Source organism: Camellia sinensis, chromosome 5 (genome assembly GCF_055761805.1).
Source record: "Camellia sinensis isolate YWXY chromosome 5, ASM5576180v1, whole genome shotgun sequence".
Taxonomy (NCBI): domain Eukaryota; kingdom Viridiplantae; phylum Streptophyta; class Magnoliopsida; order Ericales; family Theaceae; genus Camellia; species Camellia sinensis.
In genome coordinates this window covers 153,210,197-153,232,543 of record NC_138965.1, presented here as the reverse complement: position 1 = coordinate 153,232,543, position 22,347 = coordinate 153,210,197, and the positions used below count along the sequence as shown (strand labels likewise).

Genomic DNA, 22,347 nt, shown 5'->3' with positions numbered 1-22,347 from the left:
TTGTCGTATAGTGTAATGTGTTTTGAAGTTGTATTTTGGAATTGTGAATTCTGGTGTTTTGATACTGATATGTTGTAAGTGTATAATTTTGCAGTTTTGGAATTGTAAATTGTGCACTGTTGTTATTGATATGTTCTAACTGCATAATTTTGCAGTTTGGAATCTGTGAACAATTGTTTGTTGGTTTCTGATTTTGTAGTATGGAGCGGTGTTTCATGTTAATGTGCAAATACAATAATTGTTGTGCTGCTATTAAGATTAGTGACGGATGTAGTTATGATGAAGTTGTTAAGAAAATATGTGCGAAGTTCAAGGAGTTGAGTTTTGGTAACTTTTGTTTGTTTTTCTCTGTTCCTGGATATTCTAATTGTATTGTTGAATGTGATGATGATTTGGGGAATATGCTGTCAATGGTAGGTAGTAGTGGTTGTCATGTTGTTGATGTTATTGTGGGGGATAAGAAAGTTGTGGAGGTTGATGATAGTAATTCTTGTAGGATTGATTCTGTAACTTGTGAGAGTTCTTTTGGGAATGATTGTGATGATGTTGGTGGTTTGTTGCGTAGTTTTTATCCAGAACCAGAGAGAGTTTTGTTGTCTGCTAGTTGGAAGGGGATTATACATAGTGTTGGTCAAGAATTTGAAGGTGGAGTGTCGGGGTTCCGCATTGCATTGGCTAAGTATGCAGTTCAGTGTGGTTTTGCAGTGAATTATTTGAAGAATGATGCAACAAGAGTAACCGCTGAATGTATGATGAAGTCGTCTACGGGTTGTAAATGGTTTGTGCATGGAAGGGTGTTGATGGATTCTGGTATTTTTTTTATAATGAAGTTGGATAATACTTGTGGGGTTGTTGCTCGTAGATCTTGTAGCAAAATGGTTGGTTCTAGACTTGTGTCTGATATTGTGCAAAATGATATTAGTGATAATCCGTTGACTCGTCCTATTGAAGTTAAAAAAAAGTTGAAGAAGCAATATGGTATAGATGTTTCTTATCGGGTTGCATGGTTAGGAGTTGATAAGGCAAGAGGTGGGTTGTTTGGTGATTTTGCAACTTCTTTTGACCAGCTTCGATGGTACCTTGAGACGGCTATGAGAACGAATCCGGGAAGTGTGTTTGAATTAGATGTGGATGAAAGTAGTGGGTGTTTTCGGAGGTTGTTTGTGGCATTTCATGGATGTTTGTATGGCTTTCAATTTTGTCGTCCGTTGTTGTTTGTTGATGGTACATTTTTGAAGGGGTGTTACAAGGGGCATTTGCTTGCAGCAACATCAAAGGATGGTAATCAAGGTATGTATTTATTTGCAGTTAGTATTGGTTTAGTTTGTCAGTGTGTTATTGTATTGTGAGTCTGCTAATTTTTGCAGTTTCATGTGGTTTTGTTTGCAGGTTTGTTTCCTTTGGCTTTTGCGATTGTTGACGCTGAAAATCAAGATAATTGGATGTGGTTCTTAAGTCAGTTGTTGAAGGCTGTTGGTTCAGGCCGGAGATTGACTTTTGTGTCGGACCGTCAACATGGATTGCTAGACGCTCTTTCAGTGGTTTTCCCCAATGCACATCATGCTTATTGCTTGAATCATTTGAAGAGAAATTTGATTGACAAATTGGTGGGACTTCGTACTAACTATAAGCTGTGTTTGATGAAGATATTAGTTAAATGTGCTTATGCGCCAATGGTTGCTTCTTTCCAACATTATATGGAGAAATTGAGGCGTATTGCTGGGAATTGTAGAGTTGATAGTATGTTGGATGGTTTGCAAAATGATAAGTGGGCCAATGCATTTTTTAGAGGGAAACGATATGGTGAGATGTCATCTAATGCTGCCGAGTCTTACAATAATTGGATTGGTGGGGCCCGTGAGTTGCCTATTACTTGTATGGTTGATATAATTAGGGTTCAAATCATGACTCAATTGTCGGATAGAAGAGCTGAATCTAGAAGATGGACTACGAAATTGTGTCCAGTTATGGAAAAGAAGTTGGTGGACTCTTTGGAGCTAGCTAAGTCTTGGGATGTAATTGTTGCTAGTGATACTGTGCTTGAGGTTCATTCTTCTATTTCTTTTTATGTTGATATTGGTAGACAAACTTGTTCTTGCCATGAATGGCAATTGAATGGTTTTTCTTGTTGTCATGCTGTGCATGCTTTGCGTAGTAGTGGTAGAGATGTGTATGGTTTCATTGATCCTTTTTTTCATGTAGATTGTTTTAGAGAGTCATACAAGGAATCTGTTTATCCAGTGCCTTCAAGTGAGAGATTTGACTTTGATGGTGCCAGTAGTTCGGTTATCAAACCTCCTATAACGAAGAAGTAGCCCGGGCGGAACAAGAAGAAGAGGATACCTTCAAGGGGTGAGAATGTGAAGCAAATCAAGTGTGGGAGGTGCTTGAAATATGGGAATCACAATAAGAAGACGTGCAAGGCTGCTATTTGAGGCCACAATCTATTCTTTTGGATTTGTATTTGAATTTGAGGAATTATGATAATAAAAAATGTGATACTTGGTATTATGGAAGTAATGAATAAAGTTGGTTGAATTGTTTTTTGTTTGTTGATGTGTTTTTTACTTATTGAAGTTGTTTTCTAATAGTCTGGTTTTGTTTTTTATTTTTATGGAATGCAGAGAAGGTTGTTGAAAATTTCTTATTGAAACAGTATAATATGGAAACGCAGTTCATATTTCATAGCGATAAAACTGTATAATTTTGCAGTTTTAAGAATTATTAGAAACAACCTGATGAAACCGCATAATTTTGCAGTTTTAAAAATTATTAGAAACAAGCTGATGAAACAGAAAAATTTTGCAGTTTGAAGAATTATTAGAATCAACCTTTACTGTATGAAAATATATGCAACCACAAACAGGTAGACAAACAATCAGAAGAAGAACCACAATAATAATAATAATAATAATAATAATAAGAGCAACAACAACATCAATCATTTTCACCATAACCATGATAACCAGAAAAAGATCATTCCCAAAAGTATATAAAGTACTTGTCACATGTTAAAAAAGAAAAATAAAAAAAAAAATAAAAAAAAAAGGTTCAAAGATATGTTCCCTTGAATATTTGTATTGTTAAGAAGTTTGTTCATTGTTTCTATGGTTTGGTATGTTTTGTCAACATTTGGTAGTGCTCGAGTTTCCAAGATCGGTTCTCATCATTGAGGAATTGATTGATGATTTGTGCTCGAAATTTGACCCACTCAGTTGGACGAAGTTTTTTCTGCACAGGTTGCCAGTTGAGATATTGGTTGATAACATTGCAGACGGCAATTGCACAATCATTCCTGCAATGTTTGAGATGAAGTTAATTAGTTAGGTGAAACTGCAAAAATTAGCATATTGGAAGATTAGTTTATGGATTTTGTATCTTACGAGTGTGGGGTTTGTTGTGGGCATTCCTCAATTGATGCAATTTCTGTCTCGCACTCTTGAGATGAAAACATGTTTCCCTGTTTGCTGAGTAATGCTTTATTCCATCTCAGTTGATGTTGTTGCTACAAAATAGTTAGTGGGTGTTTTTGTTAGTTATAGTGATGAGTTGAGATGTTTGTAAAGGAATGGAACTAAGTATGAAATTTTATTTTAACTTACAATTTGCTTTGCAATTTCAAAGTGATTGTTGTGGCAATCTTTTGCTGGTCTCAAAGAGTCATAGTGTCTCCATATTCCATCAGCATTGTCAAAGACCACAATTGTCCAATGGTTGTCGTGGTTGATTGGGAAATGGATATATCTGTTTTTCATTGCTTCTGGAAAATGGTTGTCCATCAGTTTTTCTCTCAGTGCTTGATCTTGGTTTTGTAGTGGAGTCTGTAAGTCATATATATGTTTGAAATATGTCATAAAACTATGTAGTAATACATGTTGATAAAGTAGAAAATTTTGCAGTTGTAAGGTATGTTAAGTTTTGCTTACATTGATAAGTGTTGAGAAAACGTAAGATCTTCCTGCGTATGGATTGCTTGCAAAGACTAGATCGTTTTTCTCAAATTCTTCAATGGTTGGTTGGAGTGCCAATTGCTTTTCTGAGAAGGCATCAATGACCTGAAACATGTTATATATGAGAATGTGTTAGGTTTGTGGAATAGGTTATTGAATATGTACAGAAACTGTAAAATTGTGCAGTTGGAGACCTACATTCCCATATAAGGGTTCCCTGTTGGTCAATCTGCATATATCTGAAAAGTATACGCAGTTTTCATCTTCGCTGCCAGACCAGATAAAAGCAGTTGATTGTGTGTTGTTGATGAGTTGAATTTGGTCTTGGTCTTTTTTGGATAGGCTATGCCAAACCTTGTTTGTTTTGCGGCATGAAATGGTGAGTGGCTTGTTTGGGATTGATTCTTCCTGGAAATCATCATCACTTTCCAATACTTGAAGATTTGTCTTCTTTTGATTGGCATGCTCTTTTGGGTTTGTTTCAGCAGCAACTGGTTTCTCTTGGCCAATATGTTCTTGCATCTTTTCTTTCTGCTGTTGTTTTGCTTCATGAGCACCCTCTTTTTTGTTGTCATTCTTCTTCTCTTTTTCTTCATTGGTACCCTGTGTTGGTTTGGGTACATCAGCAGCAGTTTGTGTCTTGTTTGTTGCATCTTCTTTGGGTTTGGTCATTGGTTGGGATTCAAAATCTGGGTCATGTGCTTGTTTTCTTGATTTTTGTTTGATTCTCTTGACCATGGATCTTTGTTGGGGACTACCAGTTTTTTTGGTGGACATTTCCTTCAATTGATCGTCTTTTTTACGCAATTCAGCCATGAATTTTTGTTCCATTTCTTGCATTTGTGCTCTCAGGGCTGATATGAGCTTGTCCTTGTCGTCCTCTTTGGTTGGTGTTTGTGGTTAGTCATGACCTATAAAAATGTTGGATTGTGTTTTGGTTAGTTTAATGAAATTTTGCAGTATGCTTTAGTATTAGACAATAGTTTACCTTGTGCATGAAGTATGTCAGATTTCTCTTGCAGTTCTTCTTGTTGGTTTGTCAATTCTTGTTCATTGACTTCTTCGTGTTGGTTTGTTTGTTGTTCTTCTTGTTCTTGTTGTTGGTCTTCTTCTTTATCAAGGTGTTCTTCTTCTTCTTCTTCTTCTTCTTCTTCTTCTTCTTCTTCTTCAGTTTCTTCTTCAGTTTCAGTTTCTTCTTCTTCTTCAGTTTCTTCTTCATCAGTTTTTTCTTCATCAGTCACTTGATTTTTTTCATCATCACTCTTTTCTTCTTGTTCATCACTTTGTGGTTCTTCTTGTGGTTTTTGCTTTCTTTTCTTTTTTTTTTTTGTTGTGCTTCTTGTTCTGATTGTGATTCTGATTCTGAATGATGTTCTTCTTCGAGAAAGTCGTCCTCATCACTGTCTAGAAGTGTTCTTTTTTTTGTTGCTTTTGTTTTCTTTTTTTGCTTATTGTCCTTTTTGTGGTCTTGTTTCTTTGTTGAAGAGTCTGTTGATGTGCTTTGATTGATATGCAATAACTGTATTTCTTGTTCAGTTGGGGTTAAAGCACTTTGGTTAACCTACATTGGAACAATGTGGCATATATCAGTAATACTGTAAATTTGGTCAGTTTCATAAGATGAGTTGTACTGTGAGTAATGTGGGTTAAGTTTCGAAATATATTTTTTGAAACTGAAAAATGTTACAATTTCATAACATGAGTGATGTTAAAGAAGTGTGTGCTTTGAAACTGAAAATTTTCACAGTTTCATAATATGATTTGTACTACAATGAATATGAAAGGAGTGTTGAATAGATTTGTGCTAGAATAGTATAGAAGAGTTTGAATACCTTTTCAAAGTGAGCGAGGCTGATGTGTTTCCACTTGGAGTACATTTTGCCAAGGTTCCATTTCATAAACCTTGGGAAGCCTTCTTTGTTGGATGGTCGGAGGAGTTTACTGTGCTCACAATACCAGTACTGTAAAAAAAAAAAAAAAAAAAAAAAAAAAAAAAAAAAAAAAAAAAAGTTGAAATATGTTAGATAGTTAGAAATAGGTGGATGTCTGATATTTTTGTGGGAAGTAGTTGAGTAATGTGTTTACCAAAAGTAACATGACGCATCCAGTGACATGCCTTGGGTTGTTGTTTGCATTTGCCATTGAATTCATCAGTGTGTCTTTTATTGCCTCAACCCAATTGTACTTCTTGATGTTGTTGAGATTGTCAACATAGTTGAGGAAACTCCAACTGAGTGTATGGCCTGTTGTGGGCATGAGAAGTTTCAAGCACAAGTAAAGGGTGATTACCCTTGCAAGATCTTGACAATCATTGGTTGATTTTCCTTTTTTTGTTTGTTGAAACATTTTGGTCAAAGACTTGCCATCCAATCTCTTGACTGATTTGCATCTTCGTTTGTAAAATGGAAGCTCAAAATCCTTTGGTCTTGCATAGGATTTGGTGGTGATGCTGTCTTCTCCACAGTCGATACCAAAATGAGCTTGACATCACTGGTTCTGAGTTTCATTTCCTTTTTGCCAAGTACAAATGATCTTTTTCTTTTGTTGTAGAGTGTTGTCATTTCTGCTACAATGGAATTGTAGCATCTGCACCAAGAGGCCTTCAGTTGTGTTGAGGAGAGAGCATTTATAAGGGGCCAAAAAGGGGTTTTTTGCAGCTCTGTCTGTTGGGCTTTTGTGAATTTGACCCCCTTCAACAGTTTGATTACCGTTCCGATGTTGGAACGATAATTAAATTGTTGGACTCTCTTTGCAGGGACTGCTGCTTTTTTTTCTTTTGATGCCTTGGTTTTTGTTTTGGGAGTTGATTGGCTTTCTTGGAGCTTTCTTTTTTTGGTTGGAGGAGCTTCTTGGTTTTTTGTTGGCTTTCTTTTGTTTGTTTTTGTTGTGATTGGAGGTGTGGTTGGTGTTTGTTGGGTGGGTAGGGTCTGTGGTGTAGTTCTTGGGCTTTTTCTTGTAGGTGGTGTGGTTGTTTTGTGGGTTTTTTGGTGGGGTCTGTTGGGTTTGGTTGTTTTTGGGTGTGGTGGTTTGGTTTTTTGTGGATGGGGAGATGGTGGTGGCATTTGAGTGGATACAGGAGAGGGACTTTCAAAAGGGGAGATGGTTAAATCCCTGATTGGATTTGTGGGCATACGGGTTTGTTTCTTCCAATATCTTCCAACAGCTATTTCTGAAAAAATGAAAGTGACAACAGGGTATGAGTAATATAGTGACAAAACTGTATAATTTTGAAGTTTTATATGCAGTTTAATATGAAGTTATATGTATTTTGTTGGTAAGAGTTACGAAACTGTATAATTTGACAGTTTGATTTGCACTTTATAATAAGTTAGGTATTTGTTTTGAGTAGTGGTTAAACTGTGTAATTTTGCAGTTTCATTTGCATTTTCAATAAATTTAGATATGTTGCTTGTATAGTGATGAAATGAAACACTATGATGTTGCAGTTTTTATAAGGAAACAGTATGAACAATAGGAACAACCCATTGTATTTTGTAAAAAGCAACAATAACAACAAGAAGATTAAAAATTCAAAAATAAGAATAAGAGAAGCCAATATTGAACAACAAGAATAAGAATAAGGTGTTGAATGTGTAAAAACAGGGATTTATGTGCAAAAATAGTGTTTAGAATGTTGAAAAACAGGGGACTATATATATATATTAAAAGAGGGTTTATACATTTGGAAGTATGTAAAATGTGTATATAAGAAATATTAAAGAATGATGTACAAATGTGAATGAAAAATAATGAATAGGTGAAGAGAGATGTTACTTTTTTTCCCCATTTTTGTGAATCGGAAGTCAGGAACTATGAAATCTCTTCAGAGTGGTGATGGTTCTTCGTGTTGTTGAGAGTCGCCGATTGGAGAATATGAACGGCTTGGTGTTGTGTTGAAGTTGAACGGTTTGGTTTTGTGGTTAGGGTAGGGTTTCAGAGAGAATGGAGTCGAACGGAGGAGAGATGGAGGATTGAGAATGCGATTTCGAGCGGCGGAGATGTAACAGTGTACTGATCAGACTGAGATGATTGTGGGTGATGAAGATGAACGGTTACGTTTTCTGGTTAGGGTTAGGGTTTCAGAGGGGATGGAGTTGAACGGAAGAGAGATGGAGGACTGAGGAGTCGATTTCGAGCGGCGGAGACGTGACAGTGTAGTGATCGGACTGAGATGATGGGGACGTGGGAGATGGTTGCGCGCGTGTAAATTGGATGATATATTGTGGGTATTTTCGTCTTATTGTTAATTTGAGGACTTAATGGAGTATTAAATTTGTTTTGGGTCTAAATGGGGTATGATATGTTGGGCTTGGACCTTTGGGTCAGTCTCCCTTTTTTGTATTCACATTCGGCCATTGGCAGGCACATTTGGATCACATTTGGGTGGGTTCTTCACATGCTTAAGCCCATTTGCTAAGACGTTTTTATTTTTATTTTTTATTTTTCAACAGATAGGAAAGTAATTACATTATGAGAAATATTTAATTATTTATATTATTAAATAAACAGACTATTAGTCTATAATAATTAAAAAGTTAACAAAATCTAACAATCAATTCGCAATGTCCACCAAGCCAAGTTCAATAACAATCACTAATTGTCTAACAACCAATCCACCATGCCCATCAAGCCAAGTCCAATAATCACTACTAATCATATACAACCCTTATAATGGAAAAGAAATAAATCAACCACCACAAAAGATATCAAACTCCTCTCCAGAAGAGTTAAACCTAAGATCACACACTACAAAGGGTGCTATACAACTATTAGGCCAAATGCCTTTGTTTATTTGATAAGAAGTTCAAACACTATAAAGAGGGAAATTTATGATTTGTATTCTCAAAAATGGGTATATTATAAGAAGATTATGAGTTTTGTTCGGATTGTAGGGATTTAAAATAGTGTGCACAAGCTAATTCAAGATACTTTATACATAACAAACACACAAAAAAAATAATAATAAATAAAAAAATCTAAGGTTTAAAATGTGTTTGATATCGATAGTAGTGGTTAAAGAATTTTGAAACTTTTGACATTAAAATGAGATTTTATTTTATTAAATTTTACAAAAATTAAATTCTTTTAGAAAAGCTAATCACCTAAAAAAATTGTCTAGAAGCTTATCCGAAAAAGTGATACGTGACCTAAATTCAATTCTTATATGGTGGTATGATAGGCTTCACACTTAAATAAATCTCAAGTACACAAATTACTATATTTTTTTCGGATTTGGTTGGTAGCTCGAAATTTAGGGGCCCGAATGCCCCTAAATTTCCATATAAGGCAAAAAAAAAAAAACAAGGCAAAAAAAAAAAAAGAAAAAAAAACAAACTTATCCAAAAAAGGAAATTAGGGCCATTAGGGCCACTGTTTTTAGGGCCACAATTCATTTTCCTATTTTTTTTTAGGAAAATGTCTCGTAGCTCAAATTTTGTGGCTCAAAAGTGGCTCAAATGGCCAAAACGACGTCGTTTTGGCCATTTTTATGTTATTCTGCACTCAAAACGACGTCGTTTTGGCCATTTGAGCCACTTTTGAGCCACAAAATTTGAGCTACGTAGCATTGTCGTTTTTTTTAAACTTTTTCTTTGTGAGCTTTGCACATTAATTTAAGTGACTTAATTAGTTGATACATCAATTATGGACAAGTAAAAACCTTTTAACGTTGTATAACACGAGTTGACATATGACAAGATGCCAACTAAGAAACTATCACTACAAAACTTCTAAAGCAACTGTCCTCTACCCACAAATAAGACACACGGTGGCTTGGCATTCTTAAAAGTTATTTATTTATTTTGACTATGCCAATTGTTCGTGCATATTTCAATGGACATGATATTTTAATATTGAATATTATTTGAGAAGTTAATTAAAAGTTGATTTTTTTAATTTTTTTTAATTTTTTGTGACTTTTTTAGTTAAAAAAGTTAACTTTTTTTGTATTTTTTTGACTAAAAAAATTAAAAAGCTAAAAAGCTACCTTTTTATGAAGTTTCCAAAACGCCATCAATTTCACCAATACCATTCTAATGGTTAATCTGATACTTTGATACAACTAATACTCATAAAAATGTTTGGCCACAGAAATTACTTTCCAAAAAGTCTCTTGTAATCCAAACTAAGAAAAAAATAAAAAAAAGTTTCTTGCAATCATAATTTAGTTTTGTTGATGGGGGCAGAAATGCCCTAATTAGATTTGGCTTTATTTTAGAAAGGCAAATCATTAGAAAAGAATTTTTGAGATGTCTAGTTGAAAAATAATTTTAAGAAATCTTATGATTTTACAATTAGAGTTGATCTCCTATACCAATTTGACACAAAGTTTGATAGATTATCAAAATTTTCCTCTCTATCTCTCTTTTGATGGAGACTACAAACGCTGTTTGTATTTGATTTTTATTATAAAAAAAAAAAATAACAGAGACAATATTCTTTTACATTGGATCAGCATTGCTAAATTTTAGTATTTTGACTATTGTAACATTTGATTATTTTTATTTCATTGTGAGAGTTGTATTGTGTTGTTGTTTATTTCTATCTGTTATGAGCTATTCTTTGTGGTGATTGTTAAGATTGTAGACATGCATTATTAGATTATAATTATTCTTATATTTATAATTAATCTCTTACCAATTGAAAAAAATATATTAAAATATGTCAAAATCTAATTGTAATATGCTAGTTTGACAATTTAATATTGCAAAATGTTTTTAGTTTGTTTGTTAGATTTCTTATATGTTTAACAACTTTTTTTGTTCCTGAATTTGCTGGCATCCAATTCGATCCATTCTCTCTCTCTCTCTCTCTGTTCCTTTTTCTTTTTCATTTTTCCTTTTTAATTTTTGTTTTTGTAAGGGTTGGCCTAACCTTGGTCCTTGGGCATCGATTCAAGATGTTGAACTTTGACTTTAGGAGCAAATCGATTATGTTACTCAATTTAATTATCGATTTATGCAAAATTTTTATATAAAATTTATCACTAAGATGATATGACAATAATATTTACGTAATTAAATATCAATTAAATGGATGCTTTATTTCATTATAATTATATCATTTTCTATAACTATACAAAAATTGATCTTAAAATCAGATATTCAATTCTTGTATTTTAAAACTTTTTCAAATATAATAATAAGTTTAGGGAGCCTTCCTAATTTACTCAAAAATTTACCAACTATCTACGTAGCAGCCTACCTTAATGTGGGGATTCTTTTTACTTAAAACGAAAAAAAAAATACATAGAAAGAGAACAAATTCATATGAATCTAATTAAGTGATTATTAATAAAATCTACATACATAGCCAAAAAGAAGAAAAAAAAAGAAAAGAAAAGCCTTACATAAATAAGTGATTACCAAATTAAGTTATCAAAATGTATTATTGATATCAAAAGCCTCACGTGAATAAGTTATTACAAAACTATCAAAAAAACAAATTCGTATGGATCTATCAAAACTTAGAAATAAAAAAAAAAATTACAAAAAGAATAAATTCATCTTTCAATGTCAACTTTTTTTTTTTTGTCTTTTCTTTTGATTAAAAAATCAATGAACCTGTATCAAGGTATCTGATTTAATTTGTTTGTCTGAGTTTACAAAAAAAAAAAAAATTCTAAAAGATTTCAGAAATTAGTTTGGTAAAGAAAATAAAAAATAATTATTTTTATATGATTTTTTATTTTTTTGTAAAAACACTACTAGAAAATGGTTTTTTGCGTCTATTTTTTTGCGACCGTCTATTTAATCGTAGCAAAAAATATACTTATGACAACATTTTTCAAGTTGTTTATTTTCCCTATTTTCTTTTATTTATATTTGCCCTAGTCTGGCACAGGCTCGCTCAAACTCTTGACATTGTTCTCTTTCTCTCGCTCACCCATCGTCGTCTGAAGAACAACGGTATGAATCTCTCTCTCTCTCTCTCTCGATCTATCAATATCTCTTGATCTCTCTCGCATACTCTCTGTATATACATTTGCTAGGGTTTGGATCGATTCATTCATCTGCCCTTCTCGATTTCTGTTCTTCAATTTATGCTCTTTGCGATTTCTTCTTATGATCGATGCCTTCAATATCATTTGGAATTTTGTTCTTTGCGATTTCTGTTTTTCACGATTTCATTTCATTTAGTTTCAATTTCTAGCATAGAACCGCTCTGTTCGCACTCTCTTCTTCTCTTCGATCATTGTGTTTACTCTTTCTATCTACTTCTTATATTTCAATTGTTATTCATTGAGGCCATATTTATATTTCAATTCTTGATAATTTTTATTGTGATTTCTGAGCATCAATACCTTTTTCAACATATAGAAAAATTGCTACATATATAGGTCAATGGTGATATATATATATATATAGAATTGTGGACCTTTGATTAATTTCAATGATATACCTATAGTTGTTGTTGTGGATTGCAATTGAATTCCTTTAGATTGTGTTTAGATTTTGTCGTTAATTTTTTTATTCACTTGAGTGTTTCTATTTGTCTTGATTATTGCCTTACATATAGTTCTGTCATAGTAATTATCTAAGTTTTGGAGTAGCCATCGAAAAGAAAATTGCTACTTGTTAAGATTGAGTTAGTTGTTTAGCTTAACAGGTGCTGATACATGACAAAAGGGGGAAAGCAAGCATTGATATAATGGACATTGCTTCTTTTTAGAAGTATTTTTGCTCTTTAGACTTTTCATTGCAATGTTTGCAATTATAATGAAGTATTTAATCTTAGGAAAATAATTTGTGGTGGTGTAATTTCTCTAGTTTTACATTTGACAAGGCACAAGGTAATGCATTTTGTTCTCTTCTTAAATTCAAAACTAAATGCTACCCGGTTTAAACTTAGCCCTTGCTGTTTTTCTTAACTATGTGGGATTTTGTTGTAAAATATGAACTTAAACCAAAATGTGTTGATTGATTCACGACCTTTACTTAGTTTTGAGGTTTATTTGTAATTCTTATTTGAGCTAGAAGATGTAACAAATTGGAAAGACCAGGGAAATTTATAAGTTTCAAGATTACAGTTGTACGATTCTATGACTCGATCCTACGATCCTAACAGTCATGATATGATCCTACCTCTGCTACGGTTTTTAATGCGATCCAGATCAATTTTAATTTTTTGGATCAGAGGATTGTACTATCCTTCCATGCAGATCACAATTTAACAACTATGTTTGGGCTACATGAGATTTTTTTTTTTTTGCCTGAAGCAGGGTGGTTGGAACTTCTTGGTGGTGGTTTGGAATCCCTTGATTCTTTTATGGATGTTTGAGATTGAGAGTTGGAGTTGGCAGATGTATTCATTGATTTGTCATATAGCATTGCTTTTTTTTTATTATTTATATTTTTTATTATCATTGGTAGGGCAGAGAAGAGTTATGTAACAAGAAATGTACCAATTATTTATACCCATCCATGTACATATTTATGTGTGTTGACTATTTTTTGTGTCTTTGCCCAGTTAAGAGTCTCTATCTTTTACATGATCCCACACTTTGGATTTCTCGCTCGATCAAACAGTTGCTGAGGGACATGACATGATGATGGGGTTCAGTCCACTACTTACGACATAATCTAAAGGTCTAATGGAGAGAGTTTAACAAAAACTCAAGATTGAGCTCAAGCATACCCAACTGTGAGTAACTAACACTTACCAATTTTTTAAGTTTTATCATTTTCTCTTTGTATTTGCTACAATTTCTCTATTCAATTGAGAAAACTCGCTTGTAATCAAAAGAATATTAGAAATTCTTCAGTAAACAAAATAATATTCAATTTCTCTACCTAGTGGATAGCCATTCTGAATTTTCAAGTGTTGCCCATGTGTTGGCTTGCGTGGTTGGCAATTTGAATTTTTTTGGCATATTTCTTGTGCAGCTATTGAATGTTTATGCACCCAAGTTTAAGACTGGTGGAACATTTTGGCCAGTAGTACATAGTCCAACAATATTTTCCCTAATATTGACGCAAACTATTGCCATTGGAATATTTGGGCTGAAGAAAATTCCCCTGGCATCCACCTTTTGTGTTTCTCTTCCAGTTCTCACTCTTATATTCAATGACTATTGCCGGAAACGTTTTCTACCCATATTCCAAGCTTATTCTGCTGAGGTACGTTTACACAGAACACCAATTGTCTTTTCATCCTTTTGATTTTTATTGTTCAATTGATGTCTAACTGATATCAAAGACATTTTGTATATATTACTTACATCTAAGAACAATGAATGAATTCGCTAATTGATATGCATAACTCTGCAAAAACTTTACTCTAATACAGAGGTCAAAACAATTAGTACAAAATATGCATTGAAAATGGCAACTATTCCTAATTTAAATATGGACTGTGAAGCCATCATGGACAAGTAAGAAAAAATTGATAACCTAGAAAAGGATAATAAAATTGATCCGTGTAATAAATTTCTAACAATAAGGCCACCTACTCCGGTGAGTTTTGGGAGCCTAAAATTTGGTTCGTTAGGTAAGATTTATACAATTCACGACTTTGACCTTTTTTATTCTTCTTCTTCTTAATCTTATTTTATTTATTCTTTCTTTCTTTCTTTCAGTTTGAATAGTTTTGAATTTAGTTGTTGTTTAGGGATGATTTGCAAATCCCTTCTTGTCCATACTTCCCAGCCTATGACTATGCCTATGCGCAAGGACATGGATGAGGACACCCCCCAATGGTGCAAGAGCATTTTCAGAGTGTTATCAGTCAGCTTTTTCAGCATGTAAGGGACTATTTTTTTGGTTTTCTGTTCAACTCTACTGTTGGTTTGTTTGTTTTCTCTTCTAGTATTTAACACTGCCTTGCCTTGGTGTTTTAATTGGACTCCCAAGAGGATAATACGTTGCGGTGGAGCTGTGAATCATGAATTGTAAATGGCTATTTGGGATCTCATGTCAGTTCAGCTGATCCTCTCATTTTTTGCATTTTTTGGATGGGAATTAATTTTTGTTTTTTTGCATTTGTAGGTAATCATCAATTTATCAGTCATTTGTATTGTTCTACATATGAAAGTAGCTTAAAATTAATAAATAGCTGTGTATGAAGTGCTAAATGTTTCTTTATGCTCAACTCCAACATTAGTGTTAAACATTATGTTGTCATTTTGCTGAAAAAAGGTTTGGATTTGGGGACAGATTAAATTTTATTTTGTGACTTTTGCTCTAGTCAAGAAAAACTGCAAGCAACAGTCTTGCAGATGTCATCCAAAACATTGTTGTCATGTGGCACTGATTATGGCTTAGTTTGATCTGCAGATGTGACGTGTTCGGATACATCCATTTGGTTGATCATATCTTTCCACAGGTTTACCTTATACTATTTATATTGTGACCAATCATTTTTCAAAATCTAATACTAATATATTGACACGGTTTTTGAGCTACGTGTTTCACTTTTAGTAGATTCTCAAGTACCTGTTTTGAGTCATATTAGTGATTCTGTGAGCATCGCCAACTAGTGAAGCCTTTTGCAGGAGCTGTCTACAGAACTTTTTCAAATTTGCAGGGCAAAAGGGCTCTGCCTCCTACGTAATATGATGTTGTAACTTTTGAAATCATTTAGTTATTATGCACTTGTTTATCTAATGGTCCCATTTTTTTTCTTTCATATTAACAAATCCATCTAATAGTAAAGTTATTAGAATGTTGGATTTATAATCCCCAAATGTTCTACTATGTAATCTGTTAACGATTGGTACTTTAGACGTTCGCACAAGCAAATATTTTAAATGTGAAGGCTGTATTGTACATGATCATCTACAATGTATTTGCAGATCATTAATGGAGTCTAAGTTGAGAAGTGGAACCACCCTCATTGTGGACAGCTATTCATTTTCTAGGGTAGCTTTTTCATCTGCCAAAGGTCTTGACTTTGAATGGTGCAAGGTGTGAAGACATGCTTCAATTTAAAATTCCAATCTACATATCAGGTTATTTTTCATTTCTGCTAATAAAAGAATACTAAAGATGTGAGGTATAGAATTTCTCTACTTTGATAACCTTTTGTATCACTTGCCCATTATTGGTGTATAGGAAATGAGATAATTTTATAATAATCTAACCAATAATTACATGAGCCACAACTAATTACTATTATTAATTTTTTATAATAATCTTTTGTTTAGAAATTGTTAGTGTATGTATGTCCTGTAGTGGGTAATTTTAATATATACAGGGACCTCTTTGTAGAAAACATGAGAAAAGAGGGTTGTGTGTGCCTGTAAGCTAGCAAACTAAAAAAAATAGAGATGGTAGTTCTTCTGTGCAGTGGAAAAAGGTAGCAAAAAAGAGTGATTTTGGTAGCTTTTGTGCTATGCTCTAAAGGAATAAGTGAAAACCTTGTAAACTTTTATGAAATAAGTGAAAATCTTGTAAACTACCAAGAAAAGAGGGTTGTGTCTCCTTTTTATTTTATATTTTATTTTTTTCTTGTCGAGTCTGGTGACATGGAATATAACTTATTATGATAGTAGCCATTGGAGCTATAACTTATTATGCAAATATTTTTTCAAATTATTGTCATTCAGATTACTTGCTTTGTCTATAAGCAGGAATCCAGCTTATTTTTTGTTTGTAAACAAAATATACACATTATTTTAATTGCACTAGTACTACTCATGCATTGCCAAAATGTTCAAAATTGGGACTGTAATAATTATTGTATCGCTTAAAAGTTGCAAGCAACCAGCTCAGAGGAATTTAGAGAATGAACTTTTTTTCTCTTGACAATTTCTTTTGGAATAGTTTTATTTTTATTATTTCAAGTTAAACTGCATTAAATTTTCAAGTCACGTGTACATGTTTTTGCAGGTTTTGTTGAAGGAATAGTTTATATGATTGAGCAAGTGATGTTTGGGAGCCAAACTAAGATTAAGTTGCGCTTTTTTTTTTTAATTTCTTTTCTTTTCTTTTTTCTTTTATTTATATTTATATTTTTTTGAGGACTTGAATCTTTTAGTATAATATATTTTAAGGATGGTTGATGGATATTTGTTTTGCATGTATGAAGGTTTATGTTTTGTTTGCACACTTATATGTGAATAGGTGAATATTTCTATTATAAGTTTAAATTAATTTGTTAATTTTTCATTAAAAAAAATATTTGTTAGGTGCTTGCAATTGATTTTTTTGTTGTAGCAAACATATTTATGATTTTATTATAAAAATAATGATTTGCGACGGTAAAAGAACAGTCGCTGAAAGTGTTTTTGATTTTTTTACAACGGTAAAATAGTTGTCGCAAAAAGTAGGTTAGGCAATCGCAAATAATTTGCGACTGCTGTTTTGCGATCGCAAAAAGTATTTGCTACCCCCACATTAGCGTCCCCCATATGCGGTCGCATGAGCCGTCGCAAAAGGTCTTTTGCGACTGTATTTTTATTATTTGCGACGGCTTGTGACGGTCGCAAAAAGCATTTTTTTTAGTAGTGAAAATAATTTTAAAAATTTTAAAAATGTGTTTTTTAGTATTTATTTCTTTCAAACCAGTTAAAAACTCAACAAAACAGGATTATATATATTTGGAACTGTTTATTTTATTTTATTTTTTAGTTCTATGTATCATAGTGCTACAATTCTAAGACATATTCTGAGAAAAAAAAGAAATAAATACATACATATTTTCTTTACTTGTCTTTTTCTATATAGTAATAACAAATTAATAACCTAATTATTCTTTTTTTCTTACAAGTTTCCACTTTTGAGGTGGGCTGCCACGTGAGCAGTTGATAAATTTTTAGGTGAATTAGAGAGACTCTGTAAACTTATTGATACAATTCACTCTTAATTTGATTAGTATTTTAGGTAGTGTCATTTCTCTACTATAAAATAAAGTGTGAAAGAGATATTAAAATGACTTTGGAGTATGGCCCAATAGTCTAGTAATTATACCTTAGTGTGTAGTGAGTGGAATATTAGAAATTCGAGCTAATAGAGTAGCGATGAACCTTTCAGTTGTAATCTAACTATATTAATATACTAACGCTATCTTTGTTTAAAAAAAAAAAAAAATAGATAAGAAATAGACAAAAATATTATATATAAAGTGGCAAAACCTTTTAATTATAATCTAATTATACTAACATATTAACACTATTTTTATTATAAAAAGAATAGATATTAAAATATTGTATATAAAGTGGCATGGATGGCTAATCTAATTTGTTTCTTTAGTTCAATTTGACATCTTTTTGTATGCTTTCCTGAAAGAGGGTAGAAAGAGAGGGAATTTTGTAAACTTAGGCTGTGTTCAGTTTAATTTTGAAATTGTAATTCTCTTTTTAGAATTGTGATTTAGTATAGAATTGTAAGTTGAGTTTTAAAAAAAGAAAATATATTTAGTTCTGAGTTTTGAAAAGTGTTTTGAAAAGAGTTTTGAGTAGTATTTTGAGTTTTTGAATTTTGAGTTGTATTTTGAATTTTTTGGATTTATTTTTTAAAAGTATTAAAAAATGTTTAAGAAAATTTTATTTTTTATTATATATATAATTTTTATTTAAATTTTTTATTTTAAAAATTTTATTTTATTTTGTAAATATTTTAATTTTTAATTTTAATATTTTAAACTCAAAACATAATTTCACACTCAAATCGTAAGCAAACACATAACTCAAAACTCAATTCAAAATTATTTTCAAAACTCATAAACCAATCATATAACTAGAAACTCCACACTAGTTTCAAAACTCTATACTCAAATCATAACCAACACGTAACAAAAAAATTAAAATATTTAAAAATATATTTATAAAATAAAATAAAATATTTAAAATAAAAATTATATATTTGAAATAAAAAATAATTTTTAAAATTCTTTTTAATATTAAAAAAAATACAATACATAAATGTATAAAATATAGTGCACATTAAAATAAATAAATAAATATTTAAAATATAAAATATTTACCCTAAAAAAATTAAATTTTTTTAAATATTTTAAAAAAATAATTTTAAAATACAACTCAAAACTGTTTAACTCATAACTAAACAAATTTTTTATTTTCAAAACTTAACTCAAAGCTCATAATTCAAAATATGATTTCACACTCAAATCATGACTCTAAAAATAATTTTTAAAAATAAAATAAAAAAATAATTTTAAAATTTTTTTTCTTTTAGAATAGAGTTTTGAAGAGAATTTGATTTAAGTTTTGAATTTTTTTTTTTTAAATTGCGTGTTTGGTTATAAGTTTTAAACTTAATTTTTAAATTGAATTTTAAATAATTTTAAGTTATGTATCTAATTATAAATTTTAAAAAGTAATTTTTAAAATCATAATTTCAAAAGCAAATCAAACGCAATCTTAAATTTTCTTGGCTACCAAACGACAAGTTACAATATCCACATGGGATGCGTTTGGTGTACCTCACTAATTCCCTCGCACGTTGACAAAATCAATGTGATAGATGATAGTGATAGTTCAGAAATGAATAAAAAAACTAAATAAAATAAAAAAACAATTCTAACAGGATAGAAATAATAACACAAAAAAAAAAAAAAAAAAAAAAACAGAAAAAACAATTCTAACAAGATAGAAATAATAACACATGTGAGAACTAGGCCATTTGTCTCATATGGTTTGTGTTTCAATTCTATGTTCTTAATACCACTTTCGAAAAATTTATTTACAAGTTACCATGGAAGTTATATCATTGTTTTATAAATGAAGCACTTTTTGAATATGTGTGATATTTGAGTTTGAATCTTATTATTAAGTATTATAATTTTGTATTATAATTTCTATTTTATGTCATTGATTAAATTAAAAAAAATATTGTCTTAAGCTTGATGTATACCAAAAGAATTGTAAATAAACTTACTTGAACGAACTCAAATTTATTGAAAGTAGAGTTTTCAAAAATTCCACCTATATCCACTGAAATTGCCTAACCCATACCCATCCGCTGTCACTAAGTAGTTTGAAAGTATTGGCATGTGTCATTGTTGGTTTTTTTGACTTTCGAAGGTTAGCATTGTAATTTTAGCGTGCCAGCAAAGATCAATAAGTCCTTACAGAAGATTAATTGTCAACCGATTATCAGACGATTATATTTTAGTTCTTTCAGCCTCAATAAAGAGGACTTTTATTGGTGGCTTGTTTAGGAGAATTTAATAAATAACAACTAAATGAAGAATAATTTTAGAATTTTATTAAGTAAACTGAAAAACTTACAATGATCTGACTCAAACTCGTAGAGGTTTACAGTAACAAGCTATTTAAAACTACTCCTATAAATGAAGTACAGTACAGGAATTTGAAGTACAAAAATGTAAAGAACTGCAAAAACTAAAAGAGGAAAACAAAGTAAATAAAACTGGCTTTTGATCTGAGTCTGGATCTTCCTTTCTAGGGCCTTCTTTACTATTTATACTTCTCAATGATAATCGTCGAAGTGGGCTTCTAACCGTCGAAATGCCCTCCATGATTGCTGAACATGCTCTCTCACAGTCAGTCCCACTATGCCACATTTGCAGTTACACTTCCTTCTTGATTTTGAATTTGAACCTAAACCTTGTAAGTAACCGTTAGGCCACATCACCTTATATCCCTCGATCATTTCAGTACTACGCAGACCCATTATTACCAATATAGGCTAACTTGTGTCTGATTATGGTTGGCAACTTGTATTAACTCTCCAAATTGCCTTTTTTTATGCCACGTGTTGAATTTTGATTGGCTTATACAAATTATACAATCAACAGTCATATTTGAGTTTAAATTTCACTATTAGATTTTATAATTTTTTCTTCTCTTATTTTCCTATCATTGATTTTTTTTTTATTTAAAAAAAAAAAGAAGTGATTGTCTTAGGCTTGATGCATGCCATGAGAATGGTAAATAAACTTAATTTCTTATAAACAATTCAAAATTATTGTGAGTAGGCATTTGCAAAATATCTATCTATTGTTCAAAATTTTCAACCCTGCTTTGCCATTCGTAGCTTGAAAGTGTAGTAATGTTAGGAACACAAAAACCAAACATAGAATGGGATACAACCTTTTCACAAAGGATGGGTTTTACATATTGTGGGGAAGTGGTTTGGAAATAATCTTCAGATCCTGGGGAACGCTCGCGATCCTCAGATTGTCACCTGAAAAGAAATGAACACTGCAGTCGGGTGTGCTGGAATTAGCCCTCCGATGGACAAGTTAGTCTCTACTCTCTCTGGATTATTTGTATTTTAAGTTAAGTATATTGATTCTCACATACCTCTTTCTGGCTGATGTGCGTCTATTTATATATTTTCTTTCTTGGGCCTCGGGATTGGGCCCATTTTCAATTCACCATTCGGCTCCTTTTGTAGCAAATCGCTTTTCACTCGGCCCCTTGCTCAACCGGCTATTTGGCCGAATAGGGTAGGACTTTAACGTGCGATACGGGGCCGAGTGCTATATATATTTCGACTCTCCAAGTTCAACTATTCAGCCTCTTTACGACTCCCAATATTCAGCCCCCACAATTGCCCCCCAAGCACTCCACTAACGATAGTTGGTTGGAGTGTTTGGTTTCGAACTCGAAAAGTCAGAGCCGAAATTCGGCGGTTGACCTCATTCCAACGCAGATGTCTGAGTACACGCTTCTCGGTTATCATTTCAACTTCCCGCCGCTTCGTACACTTCTATTTATTGTGATTTAAAATTTCGACGTCTTTTCAAATACATACACATTTTTAGGTGCTCGTCGCTGGACTGCCTTCCGAATTACTTCTGCAACTTCTTTTCCTTCACTATCCTCGTCGTCTCTTGTAAGTTCTCTCCCTCTCTGCTTTGAATCCTTTTTCCTAGTTTGTTTTTGGTTAGCATATTCCTATAGGCTGAAGGAAATGGCAAACATTTGAAAGATCTCCTCTCCTCGGATCGAATTTCTGGCTTTCGACACCATTTTTCCATTCCTGATGACGTCCGTCTGTCACTCGTGACAGACGGCACCCTCGATATGGAGAGGGCTGATGAAACCACGATCGTCTTCCTTCTCCTATCAATCATAGAGGGTGGAGTCCGTTTCCCCCTTCACCCATTCCTTAGGGTTGTGCTTTGCCATTGGGGTCTAATCTCTTCCCAACCCAATGTCAACTTTTTTAGAATCATAATGGGGATTATAGGGCTAAACCGTCACCCGAGGATTAACCTCGGAATTCCTGCTATTCGGCATTGTTATGCCTTGGCCAAGTCTTCTGGTCGGCACGAACGTTATTTCCTTAGGGCCAAGGACACCGACCATCCATTAGTGACTATGCTTTCCTGTTCTGGGAAGCGAGTTGATGATGTTATGGTCATTGTCCAAGGTAACTGGGAATTCGGCGAAGGCGAGGATCGCCTCGATCCTATTCCTAGACGGAGGGGCGAACCAGGTGGCCGTATAGCTTCTTGTGTTTATTTT

General features: G+C 32.6%; 1 protein-coding gene and 1 long non-coding RNA gene across 3 annotated transcripts; both read left to right on the top strand.

Moving 5' to 3' along the window:
• Positions 1-200: 200 nt before the first annotated feature.
• Positions 201-2,315, top strand: LOC145791793 (uncharacterized). The gene is made up of 2 exons (XM_082872233.1): positions 201-1,290; positions 1,390-2,315. The coding sequence occupies exons 1-2, from the start codon at positions 201-203 to the stop codon at positions 2,313-2,315; spliced, it is 2,016 nt and encodes a 671-aa protein (XP_082728359.1).
• Positions 2,316-13,396: 11,081 nt separating this feature from the next.
• LOC145790245 (uncharacterized) lies at positions 13,397-16,561 on the top strand. 2 transcript variants are annotated; one of them, XR_014328922.1, is made up of 4 exons: positions 13,397-13,592; positions 13,835-14,068; positions 14,559-14,691; positions 15,742-16,561. It is a non-coding gene; the product is annotated as an uncharacterized LOC145790245 (long non-coding RNA). The 2 variants fall into 2 exon arrangements; XR_014328923.1 differs by lacking the exon at positions 15,742-16,561 and adding an exon at positions 14,801-15,386.
• Positions 16,562-22,347: the final 5,786 nt, after the last annotated feature.